Source organism: Leopardus geoffroyi, chromosome D3 (genome assembly GCF_018350155.1).
Source record: "Leopardus geoffroyi isolate Oge1 chromosome D3, O.geoffroyi_Oge1_pat1.0, whole genome shotgun sequence".
Classification (NCBI taxonomy): Eukaryota; Metazoa; Chordata; class Mammalia; order Carnivora; family Felidae; genus Leopardus; species Leopardus geoffroyi.
Window position 1 is genome coordinate 83,494,339 of NC_059339.1, and position 22,679 is coordinate 83,517,017.

Below are 22,679 nucleotides of genomic sequence, written 5' to 3' on the forward strand. Positions count from 1 at the left end.
TTTTGCATCTCAAATAACTGGAAATTATCCAAGTGCATATCAAAAGGGAATTGACAAATAAATTACAACCATACTATGAAATTGTGTGTGCTTATTAAAAATGGATGAGTTAAGGTAATAAATGTATCAGTGTCCATGAGCTATAAAAATAGATTTTAATCTTGATTCTCAATTTGAGAAAAAGCCACTGTCTCAGTGGCTTTTCTGTAAAATGAGAAAGATACTAGTAACTTACCTTATAGAACCGTTATAAAGATTAATTAAAAGATATAAAGTATTTATAAAATTACTTAGGATATACATAAGCAGTAAATATTAAATATTATTATTTTATTTATCTACTAATCAGGAGTGATAGACACCGCATTTTGTGAAATAATAATAAAGCATATTGCAGCATGATATATTGTATATTTGCATATCATTATCTTAAATGTTTTTTTTTAATGCTGTGGGATGATACTTATAATTAAAGAACAAGGGGAGGAAGGTATCTTTGTTGTTTTAATGTCTTTGTAATATCATGTTAATTATTTGAAAAGCATTATATTTGCAGTTGTCATTTGTAAGGACAAATACATTAAAAAAACAAAAATGAGGCTTAATTCTTCCGGTTGAAAATAACGGGAAAGACTTTCCCTCTTTCCTCTTCTTAAAGTATTACTTTAGGAAACTTGTAATTTGTGTTCTCTGTTTTTGTTTGTTTGTTGTGTTGTTTTGTGTTCTTTGAAATGTTCGTAACCCTTTAAAAGCTATTAAGTAAATGTCTTGCCAACTTTACAACTCAGGCCTATCTTCATAAGCAGTGGGAGCCAACTCTTTAAAATATAATTATAGAGGAAAATAGCACTCCCAGTTTCTGTTGGAGGGTAGGAGCCTAACCAATTTCAGCAAAGGCTTTGACCCAAGTCCAAAACTCCCTCTTGTCCTCAAAGTATGAGAACTTTAGTTTTCTTTTGGATAAAACCGGGCAGCAAACACAGATGGTCATGCCAGCTACCCGGTGAACACAGAGGGAACAATGCGTGATACGTCGTGTGAAGTCTTCCTACATGAAGGCTAGTACTTGGTTATCTTGAGAACATGATGTCTGATTCTATAATAGGGCGAAATTTCTTCCGGTCTTGGAAATCTCAGCAGATTTCTCTAATGCACATGAAATTCCTGGTTTAATGCTTTTCAACGATAAAACTGGTTTCTCTCTATTCCGTTATGATGGATTGCTTTCCGGATTGGGATGAGACTCTGTAATTATTTCTTCCAATAAATGACAGTTGCAATTATGATAAAAAGTGTAACTTCTAATTAATTAAAATTATAATTTGCCAGGTTTATGACATACCAAAAAATCCAGCCTCTACCATTTATCACCTTAGGATGGTGACGGCTTACCCTAAGAATTATTACCGAGATTCTTCTCTGTTGTTGTTATGCTCAGGATAAAAATAAATAAATAAAACATTATGATATAGTTATTTCTAGATATTTCAAGATACAACTATTCAAAGATTAAGGCTTAGGGTGCTTGGGTGGCTCAGCTGGTTGAGCATCCAACCCCTGATTTCAGCTCAGGTCAATGTCTCATGGTTGATGGAATCTAGTCCTTCCTTGGGCTCAGAACTGACGGTGCAGAGCCTGCTTAGGATTCTCTCTCCCTCTCTCTCTGCCCTTCCCCGGCTTGGGCTCGCTCTCTCTCTCTCTCTCACTCTCTCTCTCTCTCTCTCACTCTCTCTCTCTCTCTCTCACTCTCTCTCTCTCTCTCTCTCAAAATAAATAAATAAACTTAAAAAAATAGAGCTTACATTTTTTTATGGCTTAAACATGTAATATATATAGCCACAGAACAAATTTTTGTTTAAGTAAAACAGAAAAACTACTTCTGCTACATTTTTTTTTAAAGTAGTAAGAAATTCATTTAAGGTTTTTATCTTTTTTTCCTGGAAAATCTGTTTAAACTTAGGTTTAAAATTGGTATAACTACAAAATTGGTATAATTGGTAATTGGTATAACTACTATTATATATATATATATATATATATATATATATATATATACACACACACACACATATATATATACATATATATATGTGTGTATGTATATATATATATACACATATATATATGTGTGTATGTATATATATATATATATATATATATATATATATATATTCATAAGTTCATTTAAGAGTAGTTAGGACTTTTATTCACTTAGCTGGCATACTGATAAATAGCTTGGTGCTTAATTTGGGAATGTTTCCAGGAAAGAGACTAAGCACAATGACCTCCATTTGCTGGGGAAACAAATGTTAAAATGGAACATCTCTTTCCTATAATCAGCATAACTGTTACATTGTAAGCTTTATGCTGTACACCTTGCACAGCAAATATTCTTGGTAACGATTTTGTGACTTCCCGGTTTTCCAACATTCAGGTGTTCTGTTCATATTACTGTGGAGACTTATGTGGTCAAACAGTTGTTTTTAGATTGATAAGAATTTGGCACCTATGAACATTTTCTCCAAAACTGTGTAACATGTGTTTGTGTGGAGTAAGAAAAAAATGCCAGAGAGAGAGAAAAAGTATGTGATAATTGGTTACTTGGGGTTATAAAGTTCCTTCTAGATAATTAACAAAACTGAAAAAAAATGAAAAAAAATATTCAAACACATCTTGAAGGATGAATTAAATATACACTAACTTTGGGGTTCTGCAAAGGTTTATCTAATTATATTTTATTTTGCCATTTTATTCCCAATCGTGTAACTTTTTAGCTTTATAATAAAAATAACAGTGGGACTATCAAGTCTCTTTTATCTAAAATATATGCATATATATCAGTTTCTTAGACTAAAATATATGCATATATTTTAGTCTAAGAAACTGATTTAAAATGCCAAGAGCAGATCAGCATGAACTGTATAATTCCTGTTCTTGATAACATTTCTAATCACTTATTTCTGAAACAGTGATTAACTTCTAAGTATTAAATTCGGTGTAAAATAAATATATTCAGTTTATATTCAGTTTGCCTTTCACAGGCATTTACAACTTTGTTTTCCTTGACTGCACTTTAATCTTCTTTTATTTATAATTATTTGTTTTAATACAATATTCTATGATCCACAAAATTTTAAGTGTAAAAATTTACTAAATAAATTGGTACTTTTTGCATCAAGTGATCAGCTTTCAATGTTGATCTAATCATATTTTATGAATTTCTGTATCTAAAATTACATATCTAATAAATCTCTTGTTTTATTCTATTTTTACCTGAATTTATTTGAAACCCTATTTACTTGCTTTTCCTCAACAGAATTAAAATGTTTTCAAGCCCACACTAACTTATTGTTTTTAAATGTCACATGTATTTTATGTCGCCATCTTCAAACATAAAATAATTATTATGATATGAATAGGTTCTGACTTTAATGTTCCAAGAGCAAATTTATTTTAAAAAATATGTTTTAACATACTTTTGCCCAATAAGACAATGTTCTTTAAAATCTATTCAAAAAATTATTCATCCTCCAAACTCCCTTTTAATGACTGTACCGCACATTTCAATGACCAGCCCATCAATTACCGACCACACATGCTTTCATCAACAAATGAACGTGGCCGGAACAACAGTACAGAATGAGATGAGCAAACCTCAGAGAACGTTCAGAATCAGTATCAAAGGAGAATTTGGCTCACATACTGATGGAGATGATCAGTGGGTGGCCCTGAGGAAGTCGTACAACACAAACAGACTTAAACCCCATGTTTGAGTAATCGAAATAACTTTGTAATTAAACTGCGTTATTTTTTTTTATGTTTATGTATTTTTGAGAGCGAGAGTGAGAGAGAGCATGAACCGGGGAGGAGCAGAGAGAGGAGACACAGCATCAGAAGCAGGCTCCAGGCTCTGAGCTGTCAGCACAGAGCTCGATGCGAGACTCAAACCCACGAACCACGAGATCGTCACCTGAGCCGGTCAGACCCTTAACTCAGTGAGCCACCCAGGCGTCCCTAAACTTTATTTTTTAAGAGTAAAAATGAAAAAAAATCAAATTTGATCGAGATTACTGTGCATATATTTACATCAGAAAATACGGAGAGCAAGTACCATTTTTCACATTCTCAGTAAGAGACAGTGTGGCCTAGTGTGGCATGAGATTTAGACATTGGCTTGGGAATAAGATCTAATGGTGATCGGTCCCTGGTTTCATCATTTAGCATTTGGGCAAATAAACTGCAGTTTCAGATTTGTCTTCTGTGAAATAGGAATAAAGTGGCCTCAATTTTTTATTAAGAGCCATAAAAGTGCTACTAAATGTACTTTCACACAAGGTATATATGCATATGTCATTATAAAAGTAATGTATTTAATAAAATATAATTCCTGAGTAGTCAACAATACTCACAACCATTTTGCAAAATATAGGTTTTATAAACAAATATCTAAAGATACAACATGACAAAGCTGTCATTTTTTTTCCTTGTGAATCACAAATGGTACCCAGTTTTTACAGCCATTGTCACTGCCTCTTTATTTTCCCTAATATATATATATATATACACATATATATATGTATATATATATATACATATATATATGTGTATATATATACATATATATATGTATATATATATATACATATATGTGTATATATATATACATATATATATGTATACACACACACACACACACACACACACACACACACCATTATAATATCTATGGCCCTTAGTGTAAACCTGTGTGATAAGTAATACTGTAAACTATCGATTGAAATAGTTTTATTTCCTGAATATTAAATGTGTACACACCCACACACATACATAAAAGTACATTACATAGAACATTTGGAGCCACTGTTTTCCTTAATAAGGTGAAGCCTGTTGATGAGCTGGTAAGGAAGAACAGTTTATAAGATTACTTACGTTGTGCTGGTCACTGAATCTTGGGATATCACCTCTGAACACAGTATGTATGCCGTGACATAATTAAATTGATTAGATAATATACTCTGTAGTATATATGTAAATATACATATATATGTTGAATTAATAATTTTTATGGACAGCAGTGATCTTGCAACCCAGAGATTTGTGTACTGTGTTTGCTTCATTTTGTAATGCTACCATTTACTTCCATGTTCTTAAAAAAAGTGTGGGGGGGGTTGGGCAACAAAAAAGTTACATCAAACAATATCTCCTTAGAGATCTTCATGGCATCCTTTTGATTAAAAGTAACCATGTAATTAATGGGTTTGGTTTAATTGGATTATTCTGCAAACTTTTCATATCCATTGCGCATTCATCTTTTTTGTATTCTTTCATAAAATATTAGAATATTTTGTGTCTCAGAATACACATAATACATTTTATTTTAAAGATTCTGCTTTCTCATAACTCACATGGCAGCACTTCTAATTTAACAAAAAGTAAATGATATATCTTTACAAAAATTATCCCTTATATATAAAATAAGCCTACAGGTTCTACCAATTTGTTAAAACATGCTCTTATAATAGCTAAAAAAAAAATATTTTATAGAGAAACACATTTTTTCCAAGCTATCCACTCTCCCCTTGAACTGATTTGAATTCTTTTCCTCAATAGTTTGGTAAATAGTGATATTATAAATAATTTGTTCTCAGAAAACCCAATGAATAAAAGCTTCTTGGTTCAGAATAAGCATCTTTGTGTTTTCTGACACCAAGAGCCTTGGCATTTCTTCTGTTGCAGCAGAAGTGTATTCCCTGTAACATTTGCTTCTCATCCTTTGTTGTTAAGTTAAATGGAAAATTCAAAACCCAGACTCCGTTCTCCTGCTGTGTTGCCATAGAGCTATTCAATGCAAGACAAAAAAATATGCAACAGACGCTTTCCACTCTCTACTCCACCATATCACCTGCCAACTGCTCAATAAAGTGAGGAATCAGATATACGTTTAAAGGTTTCAAAAGAACAAGCCACAGAGGCAAACAAGATTATTAAAAATTATGCAAAACAGGTTAAAGGATGCATTCTAGAACATTTCATATTCACAAATTGAATTCTTTACTGAATATAGGAAACCTATCAATTGGATTAAAGTAATGATTTTGATAGTCTTTTATATTGCGTTCTATCTATTCCTTTGAGCTTGAATTAAAATGGTTGACTTAATAATAACAAATTAATTGATCATCGCAAAGACACTATCCAAGCAGTAAATTAGGATGATTTTATCTAATTTTTACAACCTGAAAATGGAATCATCTACCTATGCCTGAAAACAACAACGACGACGACGACGACGATGACGACGCCATACCACAAACAATACTGGTCACCGCCAATTCCTGATGATGTGACTATCAACACGACTTTCACTATGTGTTTAATTTGGAAACATGTTACTGTTTGCAATGTACCAATGGATGTTTGTTGTTGGAATCCTTCATATTCTTTCTCATAACTTCATTGATATATGATTATTTTTAAATGCCTAAGTTCTAAAAGGCTGTGTTGGAGTGTTATCCTGTCCCTAATGTCCAAGAGTATAGCCATCATTTTCTTCCAGAAATAGAACAAGGCACGGGCATCCTGTATGTGACTTCTAGAATAGTCCCCTTGTGAACTAACAGAGTCAGTTTAAACTGATTATGGTTAAATGAATGATATTACTAGTCAGTTTTAAATAACATTAAATTTAAAATTTTAATTCCCACTCATTAGGTTTACTATTCCTTGGATAGTAGTAAAATAATGTAGAACATTAATTAAACATTTCTCTAAATTAAAAAAATTTGCTCTAAGGGAAAGATTCCTACGCAATAAAATTCCAACTTCTTTCCACCCATAAGAATTTTTTTAAGGGTGGATATTTTTTTTTTCTGTGTGGAATGTACATAAGACTTTCTATTTTCATTACACTCATAACTTATAAGAGGACCCACAGAAAATATATATTAACTATATCCCAGTTAAAAAATTGCAAAAATTATATTCAATTTGTCATAATAAAAAGTCTTAAAGTATTTAGTGGCAAATATATGTATATTTTTTCATATTTTTAATTTAAATTCTAGTTAGTTAACATATAGTGTAATATTGGTTTCAGGAATAAATTCTAGTGATTCATCACTTATGTGTAACACCCAGTGCTCATCCCAACAAGTGTCCTCCTTAATGACTGCTGCCCATTATCCCATTCCCCCCACCACCTTCCTCCATCAACCCTCAGTTACTTCTCTTTTCTTAAGAGTCTCTTGTGGCTTATGATTTGCCTCCCTTTCCTTCTTTTTCTTTGCCCTATGTTCATCTGTTTTGTGTCTTAAGCTCCCCCTATGAGTGAAATCGTATGGTATTTGCCTTTCTCTGACTGCTAGAGGGTATTATGCTAAGCAAAATAAATCAGTTAGTGGTAACTATACACATAAGCTGTAAAAGGAATAGACAGACATTGGTAATCTAAAATAATAAAATAAAATACACATATATGAATTTTGACATATTATGTATCATTTAAGTCCAATTCCAACAACGTTTTAAGCTAGCTGTTCCCCCTACGTTTGGAGATTACCAAATGGTTTAAAATATTCGGTGAACCACTGTGTGGTTCCTAAATGAGTACTTACATTTTTCTGTGGCTGTGATACTTAGGTTGTACCAAGCACTAATCTCTCGATCAAGAGCGTTGGTTGTGATTATTGTGCCATTGTCATCAATACTGAACATTTTGCTTCTCGTAATAGAATACCTGCAACAACAACAAACAAGTATTCCTTAATTTTATTATTTTGCCTATGGAACTGTGATATTTAAACTATTTTAAGGCAATAAGACAAATTAAATGCATGCTCCATATAGCTAAATGACAGAATGCCAAACGGTGTTTAGAAAGGTACATGAATATAGTTAAGATTTAACTCAGTGAGGAAAAAAGAAAAAAAAAAAAACTAAAATAGTCTCAGGTTCGAACTTATGTACGCTAAATCTAAACACATGTAATTCATTCTTATTCCCAAAAGACAACTTTAATATGTGAATGACTTAGTTAAACATAAATGGTAAAAGGGGGTGCCTGGGTGGTTCGGTTGGTTTAAGCATTGGACTCGTGATTTCTGCTCAGGTCATGATCTCACAGTTCATGGGTTCGAGACCAGCACCAAGCTCGGTGTCCGGATTTACGCTGACAGTGCATAGCCTGCTCAGGATTCTCTCTTTCTCTCTCTTTCTTTCTCTCTCTTTCTCTGCCCCTCCCCTGTTCTTTCTCCCTATCAATATAAATAGATAAACGTAAAAGTAAATAAATAAATAAATGGGAAAATGTCATTTGCAAAATTAACAAATCCAAATAAACGGGTAAAGATGAATGCTTGCCAACCTTTGTTTTTTTCCCTCGAAGCCACGTAAAGCATATCCTCACCCTAGGCTGCTCTGAGTCTCTTTCCTACACCATATAGTGGCTTGCTAAATCTGTGTGTCATATTTTGATTACTTGATTGCTGACATATGAGAAATGTTTGGTTTTGTTTGTTTAAAGGAAACACTCTGATACTTTTTAAAAAATTATATATATGTGTATATATACATATACATGTATACACATATATATGCATATATTTATACACACATATAAAGTAATGATAATAGATGGAATATGCTGTTGTTAGAGCATGCATGGAAAGAAGCCAGATGATAAAATTCCCTCATGCAAAGCCTGGAAAATGATCTCAAACTCCACAATGAAAGAAGCCTTTGAAGTACTCAGCATGTCTTATCTGCTTGCAAATGATTAATAATAAAAATTAAAGAAGAGTAATAACTTGGGTTCAGTGATGACTTCTCATTGCATGTATATTTCTGAAGACTTTGATGAGACATCAGTAAGTTTTTCCATAATTATGTGGCAAGAGATGAGAATATTTTAATCTCGAATTGACAGGTCTCTAAAAATATCACACTGATTTGTAGACTAGTGTTCAGGGGAGAATTAAAATAGAAATTACAGAGAATTAAGCTTTAGAGGAATTTGGTTTTAACTCTATTCATTTTTAAACCTTCAATAAGCAATTTACTTACATATCCCCAAATGGTCACGTTTCCTCCTTAAGAGATTTGCTGACAAAAAGCAACCGTATGGGGCGCCTGGGTGGCTCAGTCGGTTGAGTGTCCGACTTCAGCTCAGGTCATGATCTCACAGCTTGTGAGTTTAAGCCCCACGTCGGGCTCTGTGCTGACAACTTGGAGCCTGCTTTGGATTCTGTGTCTCCCTCTCTCTCTGCCCCAACCCACTCTCATTCTATCTCTGTCTCTCTCAAAAATAAATAAACATTAAAAAAAAAGCAACCATAGTTTAATAGTTAATATTTTGTATTAATCATCTAGAATATCCTGTTTCTATAATAATGCATTCCAAATAAAACTGATTAAATGTTTGAAATAAAATTTTCAAATAAAAGTTTTTAAAAATGATGACCTTGAGTCATCAGTAACATTTTAAATAATAGCCAATACATACCATTCAGGAAAGGAAAGATGTGTGCAAGGGATTTTAGAGAGCTGGAGCTAAAAAAGCTTAAAATGTGAAGTTTTGATGTGTAAAAGATCAATCTTTGGTTCATTTCAGAATTCCTTTTTATGGAACTCTTTATTCCTACAAAAGTGCTGAATGAATAAAATGTCACTGCATGAGTTTGCCATTGCTAACAGCTCTTGCCTAAATGGAATAAACAAATGGCCCGTTCCATGCATACTTCTGCAGATGCCTGTGTCTCTCGTCCTTAATCCTCACATGGCTCTACAGAAGTACTATCCCCACGTCACAGACAAAGCAACTGAGACACATAATAGCCAACCCCATACACAAAAGTCAGAGTTTTCCAACCAGGCTACAGCTCCCCTGGAAAACCCAGAGTTTTCCAACCTGGCTACATTTAATTCAAGGATTAAATGCTTCCATTAGTGCACAGCTGAAACATGAAAGACAGTCCCCTTCCACAGGAGAACACTCCTGACACTTGGATACCCCCAAAGCTCTTCCTGTTTCTCCCTGTTTTTCACATACATAACTTCTCAGTTGTTTTTCCTCTTTACTTGAATTTCGGTAGCTTCCTTGGAGGGATTTCAAGGAATGGGTCTGAATTCAGGGGCTTGGAGTCGTTCAGAGTATTTCCCTATAGTATCCTTCAATGTCTATGGGAACAATAGTTATGTTCCCTCTTTCATTTCTGATCATGGTAACTTTTGTCCATTCTTTCTTTTTTCCCACTTGGTTGTCTTGCTAAAGACTGATCAATTGCATTGGTGCTTTGAAAGAATCAGTTTCTAGGGGAGCCTGGGTGGCTCAGTCGGTAAAGCCTCTCACTTGAGCTCAGGTCATGATCTCTGGGTCCATGGATTCAAGCCCTGCATTGGGTTCTGTGCCGACAGCGCAGAGCCTGGAACCTGCTTCAGATTCTATGTCTCCCTCTCTCTCTGCCCCTTCCCCACTCAGGCTCTGTCTCTCTTTGCCCCTCAAAAACGAATAAATGTTAATAAAAAAAAAAAAAACATTTGAAAGAATCAGTTTTTGGTTTCCTTGCATTTCTCTATTGTTTTTAAAGTCATTGCTTCTGCTGTGTTTTATTTCCTTCCTCACCACCACTGCTCCCCTCTGACCCCTGCTTGCTTTGGGTTGAACCTGCTTTTGTTTTTCTATCAGAAAAGAATATACTGTCATTGTGATATTGATAAAATATTTCAAATTTTGACCATGGGTTCAGTTAAAAGGGAACTTCAATAATGTCCAAAGAATGAGTCATACACAGAAGTGGCAAAAGGGTACATTCCCTATATGTGGACTCTAAACAATACAGTAATACATAGTCTTAGGGATAAAAATGAAAATCCTAAGGGAAATTCCTTATGAAGTTCTTCATTAATTTTGGGGTGGAAATGTTATCACAGACAATTTCTGGACTCTAATTCCTAGCACACGAGGCCCCTTAAAACAACCGCATCACCTACCTTTCAGGTCTAATTTTTACATTCTTTCTTCATACGTGCACCCTGGTTTTTCTTAAACATTTGCCACATAACTTATTATTGTAATTTATATCAAGGCACATTTTTGCAAGCTTTTATGTCCTTAATAATGACAACCTGGCAAGAACAATTTGTTAAGCCAGTTATCTCACCCAACACTTGTTGAAACTGGGCCTGGGAATCTCCACCCTTCAGAGAAATAACAGGTAATTCCTACATGGAAGGGAAAACTAAGTAATACGAGTTATTAGAATTATGTGTAATTTAATCTGTTTACTATGTGTCAATTTCTTTCCTTCAAACAATGGAACACTGCTGAGGGTAAAATAGAATGCCCTATCATTTCCTTTGGTATCCATATGGCTTGCCATGGAATGAGTATTAAGGAAGATGTACCCCATTAAAACTCAAATTGAAATCATTTAGTATTTGATTTCAAACATTTTTTTGGACATTGTGCTTCCAAAGAAAGAAAGAAAGAAAGAAAGAAAGAAAGAAAGAGAAGGATGAGTACCAACTGAAATGTGTTCAAGGGGCTATTTTCATCCTAACAAACATATGAAAAGCAGTCTTATTTAAAAGGTACCTCTAAATGAAAGAATATCCATTAGAGACATTAAATGATAGTCTTTTTGGGTGCCTGGCTAGCTCGGTCAATTAAGTATCTGCCTCTTGATTTTGGAGCAGGTCATGATCTCAGTTTGTGAGATCGAGTTTTATGTTTATGCTATCAATGCAGAGCCTGCTTGCGATTCTCTCTCTCTCCCTCCCTCCCTCTGTCTCTCTCTCTTTCTGCCCCTCTCCCACATGCAATGTTTTTAGCTATGTTCATAAGCATCACTGTCAAGCATTTATCATCCATTGCCTTAATTATACCATTACAATTAGATCATTGTTTCCAACACTTTATTATTATAAATTATGATATATAAATATCTTGATCCTTAAAGCATTTTCTAGAGTTATGTATTCTTCAGTATTCTCAAAAGAACAATATGTAGGTGAATAGATATATTACTTCTAAAAACATCTACATCCCTTTACTGGGTATAACTGTATACACAGATACGTAACACCACATATATACTTACGTTTATAACTCAAACTACTATTACTAAATAAGAACTATACTGACATATTAGAAGTCAGTGTTAGGGATTACAGTGGAAAAGTGGGAGCATTCCTCTTTCTCAAGAAGTTTCTTCTTTGTATCATAGCCCCTACAAAGTGCAAAGCAGTAACCAGCATCTACTAAGTACGTGGAAGTTTGTATAATTCTCTGAACTGTGAAGAGTTGAAAGCAGATGAGTAAGGGAAGGTGGTGGAAGGAAACATGTAACAGGTTTTGTTGTTGTTGTTGTTGTTCTTGTTTTGTCTAACGAGGCTTACAGCACAAATACTGGGGGAAAAAAATGAAGGTATAGTACCTGAAAATAGACTAGTTTAATAGGTGGCAAATATTGTTTAATATTTATTTCTAACTGATTGGACTGATTTCATTTTTACTACTTTAAGTGGTATCCTGTGAAGGCTTTCTCAATTTTGGAAAATAAATTAAATAATATTTTTTATTTTTTTATAAGTTTATTTATTTATTTTCAGAGGGAGAGAGAATCCCAAGCAGTCTCCACACTGTCGGCACAGAACCTGACACGGGGCTAGATCTCATGAACCGTGAGATCATGACCTGAGCAGAGATCAAGAGTCTGATGCTTAACCGATTGAGCCACCCAGGCGTCCCAAATTAAATAGTATTTGAATGGACCATAGGTCATCGGCTTTGCTTCTGAACTGATGCAGTCAATGGTTTCTTTTTCCTCACCTACTTGCCCCCAATCAATAGAGCTGATCGCATTGAAGTTTGGTTGGGGATTGCCTATTTCTTGCACAACTGCAGTTGCTTATTTCACTGCAACTTTATCAATAGTGAGCTCCCTGTTTTCACAAGGTTAAACTGTTGAGAATTTGAAAAGTACCAAGAAGAGAAAGAGAGATTCATCTCCGTTACATTTGTGTGAAATTTTATCTTCAAGCTAACTTGGATTCACTCATTTAGGAAGCCAGAACTAGCCTTCCAAACATACCTGATAGGAGAGTTCCTCTGATCCGGATCTGTGGCAGAGACCGTGCCTACGAGTGATCCATGCAGTCTGCCTTCGAAGACTTCAAATAGGTAATATGGGAGGAGGAAGACAGGAGGCTCATCTTCGTCCTCCACCTGGACCTTAATGAGGGTGCTGGAAGCTTCCACATGGTATTTCAGGAGCTGCTTATCAACGTGGCGGTTTTTAACATTTGCTCTAATACGATAGTCATTCTGGTGCTCAAAATCCACTTTCTACAAAGAAATACAGCGTACACAAGAAGAATGGCTTCAGTAACCTAAGTCATTACTTAGAAAAAAAAAGTTTGGGTTATTAAGTCTCAGTTGCTTTTTAGTTAGATTTTGTTCTTTAGGTAGTTGGTAGGATCCCTCTGATAGTATCATTAAGCAGCTGCATAGCAAATCCTGCCACGTGTTTTGTTATTTACATCTAATGTTTTGGAATAATAGCTCTATTTTTAATTTAGGATTAAAATTATACTTTTCTGTTCATAAATTTCTTATGGAATTGAGAATTTAAGTCTTTCCCAAAAGTTTGTCCTTTAAAAATCTTTAAAAAAAAGTAAAAAATTAAAAAAAGACTGTTCTTTGAGTAATTTGAGAGTCTGCAATAACTCTCTCATCTCTAAGCTCCTTTGCTCCCTAAATCATAAATCACAGGTTCTCATTTCAATTACTTAATAAAGCAATAACTAACTGGCTAAACAAAATGATTTCATGTATTTCTGATTTGAATTTGTATTATGCTGCAAAGTAAATATTGTCCATACAGCTACCTTTTTTAATATCACTATTCCTTCTTGTGTCTCATTATTAGTAATTATGTCAAATGTTTGAGAATCATCTTCAATGCTGTAATCCATTTCTGCATTTTCTCCAATGTCATTATCATATGCCATGATTTTTCCTATAGAAGTCCCAGTGGGTGCAGCTTCAGAGACAGTCAAACGGTAAAAACCTTTAAAAGCAAAATTCAAGAGATATCACACAAATAATAAATATAAGAAACTCCCGAATATAGCACCCTTTTTTTTGTGTGGACTATGAGAAAACCCATATCCTCACTTTCCACCAGTCACTTGTTTTTTTTTTTTTTTTTTAATCAATATCTATCGATCGATCTATTGGGCTATCTATACTTTATTTTTGTAATCTGTATTTTATTTTCCCTAATATCCTACTTGAGCATCTATTATTTTCTCTCAAATATACCCTTGGAAGTCCTAACACCAGTACATATAATTTCCAAATTTCTATCCACATGCATACTTCGTCAATAGTTTTGAATTTATTTTTTTATTATATCCTTCAACCGTCCGAATTGATAAAAAGAGTTTTCAATTTCACTCAAACATTCTCTGATATCTAAAGTTATCAGTAAATGTAAATGTGGATTAAAGTTGGAAAAGCCTAAAACAAATAAGTGAACTCTAAGTGTAATAGTTTGATTTTTACATTCTGAGACTGAGTGCATTGGCCATAGTGGAAATGAAAACAAACAAAAAAGATAGATCCATGGGAGTCGGTGAGTGGATGTGGTAAGACAACCATGCTGGAGTCACATGACCCTATGGTTTTGGTCATGTGAAAACAATGGCAGTTATATTTGAAATGCATAGATATAAATATAAATAAAATTGAGCTCTGTTTATTTTTCAGAATTGACTTGCATAAAACTGATAAGGAGTTAGCTATTTGTAAATTATTATTTGTGATTTCTGTTAAAATGTGAGAAATAATCATATATGTCAATATTCTAAAGAATGAAACTTTGTAGAATTTTAAAAAGAGCATGTAATAGAATGTTTCTTTAAAGAGATTCTTGTCTTTTGGGGGTGCCTGAGTGGCTCAGTCAGTTTGGTGTCCGACTTAGGCTCAGGTCATGATCTCACAGTTTGTGAGTTTGAGCCCCACATTGGGCTCTGTGCTGACAGCTCAGAGCCTGGAGCCTGCTTCAGATTCTGTGTCTGTCTTGTGCTCTGTCCTTCTCTCTCTCCCTCTCAAAAATAAACGTTAAAAAAATGAAAAAAAAAACCAGATTCTTGATTTTTTTAGACGTATAGAGCAAGTCACTTCACAGATTGCCTTGTGAGATTGTCCTTCCCTTTTTGTTTATTTTTTTGGCATGGGAGAAATGTGATTTAAAAGGTGTCAATACTTTTACTAGTTTCAGGAAGTAACAGCTTAATTGTGCTGCAGTGTTTTTTTTTCCCCTCCGCTGCGGGAAAATGTACAGTTGAGAAAATATAATTTCAGGAAGAGGGAAGAGCAAGCCAAAAGGCCACTAAGCCAGTGACCGAGAGTAGGTCAGTTGCCTGGTGTTGGTTTGTCCACAAGCAAGGGCTAGAGCGCTAACACAAGAGCTCCCAGACGTAATGGAACAAGACTGGATGCTGGCAGATTATTTAGGACAATGGAGGTTATATGAAGGCCTCTGTTTCTTTGTGACGTGGTAAAACGTTTAAGTGCTATGATCTGGTATGCATTTCGACAAGATCACTAAAGTTGTGCTGAGAGTAGAGCAGAGGGGAACAAAGGTAGAAGCAGAGAGGCTAGACGGGGGCCAGATTAAGAGGGTGGTATGATTGAAGGTTGCAAATGGAAGTTGGTGAGAAATGTTCAGATTATGGATATTTTTAAAAGGTAGAGCCAAAAGGATCTGCAGAGGATTGAGTTTTGGATATGAGAAAGAACAGAGGGGAAGGTGACTTTCAAAATCTTAAACAAAGTAAGTTTCTATTATCAGGAGATATTGTATGTGTGTACATTTGTGTGTGTATGTGTATGTGTGTGTGTGTGTGCGCGCTCACAGAATATTGAAAATCATGCAGGATTGATCATCATTTCACTCTGGGTTAGAAATTAGAATTGACCTAAATTTGACCCAGTGCAATCTGAGTTGGATCAGTTGAATTGAATTGAATTAGAATCGAATGGGTGAGATTTTGCCCTGAGCGATATGAAGGCTGGGGAAAATCTGTAAAAAGAGGGTTAGAGGAGGAGGCAGGTATGACCAGGAAGTCAAATATAGGTCCAGTTTAAATGTATATAACTTATAAATCAAGATATTGAGTAGATAGTTGGATATACAAATCTGGGGTTCACAGGAGAGGTTCATACTAAAGTTATATATTTGGGAGTTGTCAGCATAGAAGCGGCATCTAAAGTCAGGTGGCTATAGGGAAACACAAAGGAGTGACTCTGAAGGAAAGAGAAATGAGGCCCTAAGGCTTGGTACCAGAAATACACCAAAGCTTAAAGTATGCAGAGATGAAAAGAAGGCAAAGAAGATTGTTAAAAGTGACTAGGAAGACAGAAGAAAAAGCACATAAGGATAGAGCAACCGCTGTCAAATGCTGCTGAGAAATCAAACTATATTAGGACTGAGAATTGATTGGATTTAGTTGCACATAGATATTGATAGAATTGGCCAGATCAGTTAGGCTAAGTAGTACGGGTAAAGCCTTGACTGGAGTGGGCTCCAGAGAGTTTAAAAGACAGTAAATAGGATGATGCATTGGATAAGTCTTTAAAACTTATCTTCTCTAAAGGAAAGAAAATGAAGCATGATTAGATGGATACGGCAGTGGAGTCAATAATGTATTTATTTTATTTTATTTTACTTTGTTTTTTAGATGAAAACAACAGCACCCATCACAGTGTGAATGCTGATAGTAATTAGTGGGCTGAGTGGACGCCCTTGATTGGGAGGTCAGGGAAGATTGGGCATATCAGAGGAGATATGACATAGTTACGTTCAGACGAGGGCAATGGGATTCCAATTAGGGAAAGCAGCCTGAACAAGAGTAAGGAGACCAGCATGCTCTGATTTTGGAAGCATAGTCAACACACATATGTTCGCATGAGTATGGTGTGGGAAAGAAATAGAGAAAGCTGTTTAAAGAGTGAGGTAACTTTATGGTACTAGAATCATGTTCACCTACACTCAAATGTGAACGTAGTAATGTTATCATCTTACACGAGGATTCTGGGTATCTACAAAAATTTTAAAAACTATTTCAAATGTTCTAGTTCATTTGGATATATATAAATTATACGTATATATACATTGTTATTTATGTTATGTTTATCAACGTTAATAGAGATTATATATGTTTATATATATATACACATTGTTTTGTATTATAGTTATATATTATATATAACACTTATATAATTACATATGCACAACAAAATATATATATATATATATATATATATATATACACACACAAAATTAAAGTTGAGAAAAATTAAAAGAAATAAGGATGGCGGGAGAAGTTTGAAGGGCATTTAGTCTCAATAAAAATCCCTTTGAGTTCTGCCTTCTGGAGTCTTGAACTTGTGATTTTCCCTTCATCTGGCTAAAACACAGACGAGATGTCTTCCACACGTTAACCTACTATTTTTCTACATTTATTAGTTGAGAATCATTTTTGTCAAGTCCTGCATATTTCAAATAGAATTACCCACGATCTTCTTGTCTTTAGGACCCACACTTTGTTGAGATAATCACGTACATAACAGGGAGAAGAAAGTCACAAACTACTGCCCTGCTGCCTAAATTCCATCTAAGGAGGAGCTGTTTCATGGACTCAAAGGACCGAGGAGGTGCTGCTCAAATGGTTGGATTTGCAATTATGTAGGATGAATACATTTAAAAATCTAGTGTATTAAAAAAAAATCTAGCATATGGCATGGTGACTATAGCCAATAATACTATACTGTATAACGGGGATTTTCTGAGAACACCTTGGGCACTCTTACCACACACTTGCACACGAGGGAATGATGTGAGTAGATGGGTAATTAGTTTGACTGTAATAATTATGTCACTATGCATATGAGATCAAAACATCACGTTGGGGTTCCCTGTTGGCCCAGTTGGTTAAGCATCTGACTTTGGCTCAGGTCAGGATCTCATGGTTCGTGAGTTTGAGCCCCATGTCAGGCTCTCTGCGATCATCGTGGAGCCCACTTCAGATCCTCTGTACCCCCCTTGGTCTCTGCACCTCCCCTGCTCACACTCTTTCTCTCAAATAAATAAATAAACATGAGAAAAACCATCGTGGTGTATACATTAAATATATATGATTTTTATTTTTAAAAATGGCATTATACTGAAAATGTTAAATATGAAAATAGCACACAAATAAGCATTCAGATATGTAATATTTTTTTAATTTTTTTAATGTTTATTCATTTTTTGAGAGAGACAGAGTGCAAGTGGGGGAGGGGCAGAGAGAGAGGGACACAGAATCTGAAGCAGGCTCCAGGCTCTGAGCTGTCAGCACAGAGGCCAACACAGGGCTCAAACTTACAAATCCTGAGGTTATGACCTGAGCCAAAGTCCTGTGCTTAACCAACTGAGCTACCCAGGTGCCCCTGTCTTCAGACACTTTAAACGGTGCATCACATTTACGCACTTTAAGATTTTTGTCACACACAAAAAATGCTCACCGTCTTTTTACCCAGGGTCCTCTCTAATATTTCTTGAAAATTCAGAAGATCTGCTAACTCTGGGCCTGGCACAAAATAGCTGAACTGAACAGTATCTGCATGTGTGTGTGTGTGTGTGTGTGTTGGCGGGGGGGGCTGCGTGGGTGTGCATTTGTATGTGTGTGTTTGATCTACTTTTCTCTTTGACACATGTATATGCATTTTTCCTATCATGATCATTGGTCATGATTTCCAGAATTGCTTGTAAATGTATTACTGTAGGTAGGACAGAATGCCCTGGGGAGGGGGTGGGAAGAACTTCTTAAAAAAAAAAAAAAAAGAATTTCTCCTAAGATTTTCAGAAGAAATCCCTTCTGGAGCATACCAAATGATTTAGCTTGTATTCAGTACTTAAATTATCAGAGCAGGTGTGGCATATTCATAATACATAAGTAAAAAATAACTACACATATTATACATACATGGTCAGTTAATTTATGACAAAGAAGCCAAGAATATGCAATAAGAAAATGTCAGTCTCCTTAATAAATGGTGTTAGGAAAATTGGATAACCAAATGCAAAGGAATGAAACAGGACCATTGTCTTGCACCATACCCCAAAAATAACTAAAAATGTATTCAACACTTGAACTAAGACCAGGAACCACAAAACTCCTAGGAGAAAACATAGGCAACAAGCTCCTCAGCATAGTCTCGGTGATGCTTTTTTTATCCTGATACCAAAAGCAAAAGCAAGAAAAGAAAAAAAAAATAATAAGTTGGCTATAACACACTAAAAAAATTCTGCCCAGCAAAGTAAACCATCAAAAGGATGAAAAAGCAACTTACTGAAAGGGAGGAAATATTTGCAAAATCATACATCTGATAAGAGGCTAATATCCAAAACATACAGAAACTTGTACAATTCAATATCAAATGCTACTACTATTACTAATACTAATAATGATAATATTAAAAATGGGCAGAATATCTGAATAGACATTCTTCCAAAGAATGCATACAGATGGCTAACAGGTACATGAAAAGATGCTTGATATCATTAATGATCAGGGAAATGCAAATCAAAATCACAATGAAATATGACCTCACCCCTGTTAGAATGGCTACTATTCAAAAGACAAGAAATAACAAGTGTTGGTGAGGATGTGGAGAAAAAGGAATCCTTGTGCACTGTCGGTGGGAATGTAAATTGGTGCAGCCATTATGGAAAAGAATAATGGAAAACAGTATGAAGGTGTCTTAAAATATTAAAAATAGAAATATCATACAGTCCGTTAATACCACTTCTGGATATTTAGCCAAAGAAAATGAAAACACTAATTAGAAAAGATAGCTGCACTCCCATGTTTATTGCATTATTATTCACAATAGCCAAGATGTGGAAACTTAAGTGTCCATCAATGGATGAAAGGGTAAAGAAATTATGACAGACACACACACACACACACACACACACACACACACACAAACACACACACTAGAATATTACTCAGCCACAAAAAATAATAAAATCTTGTCATTTGCAACAACATGAATGGGTCTCAAGGGCATTATACTAAGTGAAATAAGTCAGAATAAGACAAATACCATATGATCTCTATTACATGTGAAATTTCATATACGTATATGTAATATAAATCATAGGTGCATATAGAAATGGGCAAATTTTTTTCTGTTCTTAGTCTAAATATAGTGAATAAAGATAACATAAAACATAAAAAATAATTACCATTTGAAATCATCACTTGTAGTAGGTAGAAAAATGAATTCCTCAAAATACCCGTGTTCTAATACCCCAGAACCTATGAATATATTATGTAAAGGGACAAAAAGCAATCCAGGTTGCAGGTGGAATTCATACTGCTATTCAGCTGACCTTGAGATCTGGAGATTGTCTTGGTTTGTCCAAGGGGACTCGATCGATCACATGACTCCATAAAAGTGAAGAAGAGTCAAAGTGTGGGTTGGAGAGACGGCAACGTGTGGAGGATTTGACACCTTTTGATGTGTCTGAGGTGTGTGAGTTATATTCAAGAACCAGAAAGACGCCTCACGGAGCTAACAGTGTCCTGCCGCTGACGGCCTTCAAGGAAACAGAGCCCTTATTCCTACAAACGTAAAGAACTGAATTTTGCCAATAACCAAATCCAAAGAAATGGATTCTCCCCTGGACCCTCTAGAGAGGAAAATAGCCCTACAGACACCTTGAACTTAATCTGGTGACATCTGTGACATATTTCATTCAGGTAACAGTCTGTTTAAGGCACGAGGTTTGTGGAAATTGTTACGGAAGCAATTAGAAAAAAAAACACATTACCTTCTCATTTGTATTTGACTTTTCACACTAATGAAAATAATCACACCTTCGAATAATTAATACATTTATTTTATATAGTGCTGTGGCGGTGCTTTAGATGCAAACCCTAACATCTGTGTGTATTTAGCACATGTATAGTTTTATTGTAATGAAAATTCACGGTGTTTTCTACTTACTTTCCTTAAATATAGGCTTATTGTCGTTAACATCAGAAAGTTTAATTAACACACTTGTTGTTCCCGACAGTCCTCCCGGCTGACCGAGCATATCTTTGGCTTGAATAATTACCCAATACTCATCTTGCAGTTCTCTATCCATTTTAGAAGATGTTCTTATGATTCCTTAAAACATGTAATAAAATTTCAATTATTATTTCGTTATTAACCATGCATCTTTCCAGTTAATTTCCTAAGAATTCCATCATACACTCATTCTTTTGATACATTTTAAATGACTACAATGTGCTAGACACTGCCCTGGAGAACATAAATAACAATAAAATAATAAATTAAATACCAACTCTGCCTGGAGTTTAGAGTAGTCAACACAATACTAAGAACACTAGTAGACCCCTAATAAAATGTTATGTTCATATACTCTTGGGTAAAAAAGAGGAATGTCTTATTTTTACCTCAAATGATTTTCTGCTATCTTCTCTAACATAATGTTAGTGTGCTACAGTTAACTTCTCCTTTAAATTTGAAAGAAGTTAATTATAAGTAAATGTGTACATTACAACACCAAATTTATGCAAGATATATTGTGCACCTGTGATGTTAAAATCTATTTTAAGTTATGATACATGAAGAAGGATTTGTTTTTGACCGACAGTTGTTCATAATACAGATCAATCTATAAACAGATTTTCAAATTCAAGATGGACTATAATAAATATAATAAATATTCCATAAATTTATTCTATAAAATCCTACATTTTAGAAAATGTTATAGAAAATTTTCTAGAAAATTACTTAGTAAAAAAATTATTATCACTAAAAAAAAAACTAGGAAAGGGCAGAACAGAAGACAACGGGATGCTGGGCTAAAGATTTGGGGACCGTGAACACAAACATAAGAAAGAGAATGGCCAATTCTCAATGTATCTGTGGAAAAGTGTTCATTAAAAATTGTGAGGGGCGCCTGGGTGGCGCAGTCGGTTAAGCATCCGACTTCAGCCAGGTCACCATCTCGCGGTCCGTGAGTTCGAGCCCCGCGTCAGGCTCTGGGCTGATGGCTCAGAGCCTGGAGCCTGTTTCCGATTCTGTGTCTCCCTCTCTCTCTGCCCCTCCCCCGTTCATGCTCTGTCTCTCTCTGTCCCAAAAAAAATAAATAAACGTTGAAAAAAAAATTAAAAAAAAAATTGTGAGACCTGTAAATACAAAAACAGATAAGTTGGACCATATTGTGATAGCATTTGAATTGTGGACTGAAATGTTTTATAACTGTAATCTGTTATATGAATCCCTATAGAAAACACAGAATGTATGAAAGAGACACTACCAGTATTCTCCCTAGGTTTGACTCCAGAGAGAATTGGGAGTGAAGGTGAATCTCATTGTGGTTTTAGTTTGCATTTCCATGATGACTGGGGTTGATGAGCATTTTTAATATGCTTGTAGGCTTTCTGTACATCAAATGTTGGTCAACTGCTTTAAAGGTCTTTCACCGTATTTTTAAACTGTATTTTTTTCTCTTTCTAAGTGTTTTGTCATAGTCTTTGCATATGTTTTATACCTTATATACGAGTGATTTGTAGTGTGGATTTGGAAAATTCAATCTCTGAAAGTTAGAAAA

General features: G+C 34.8%; 1 protein-coding gene across 3 annotated transcripts in view; it reads right to left on the reverse strand.

Annotated features, from left to right (window-relative positions):
* The window catches only part of CDH19 (cadherin 19), a 104,077-nt gene that overhangs the window by 34,227 nt on the left and 47,171 nt on the right, over positions 1 to 22,679 (reverse strand). For all 3 annotated transcript variants that reach the window (XM_045457103.1, XM_045457102.1, XM_045457104.1), the window contains exons 5-8: positions 21,062 to 21,226; positions 13,885 to 14,066; positions 13,089 to 13,342; positions 7,614 to 7,735 (exon numbers count right to left, since the gene is read on the reverse strand). In XM_045457103.1, coding sequence (XP_045313059.1) covers positions 7,614 to 7,735; positions 13,089 to 13,342; positions 13,885 to 14,066; positions 21,062 to 21,226 — 723 coding nt within the window. The remainder of the gene's footprint in view (positions 1 to 7,613; positions 7,736 to 13,088; positions 13,343 to 13,884; positions 14,067 to 21,061; positions 21,227 to 22,679) is intronic.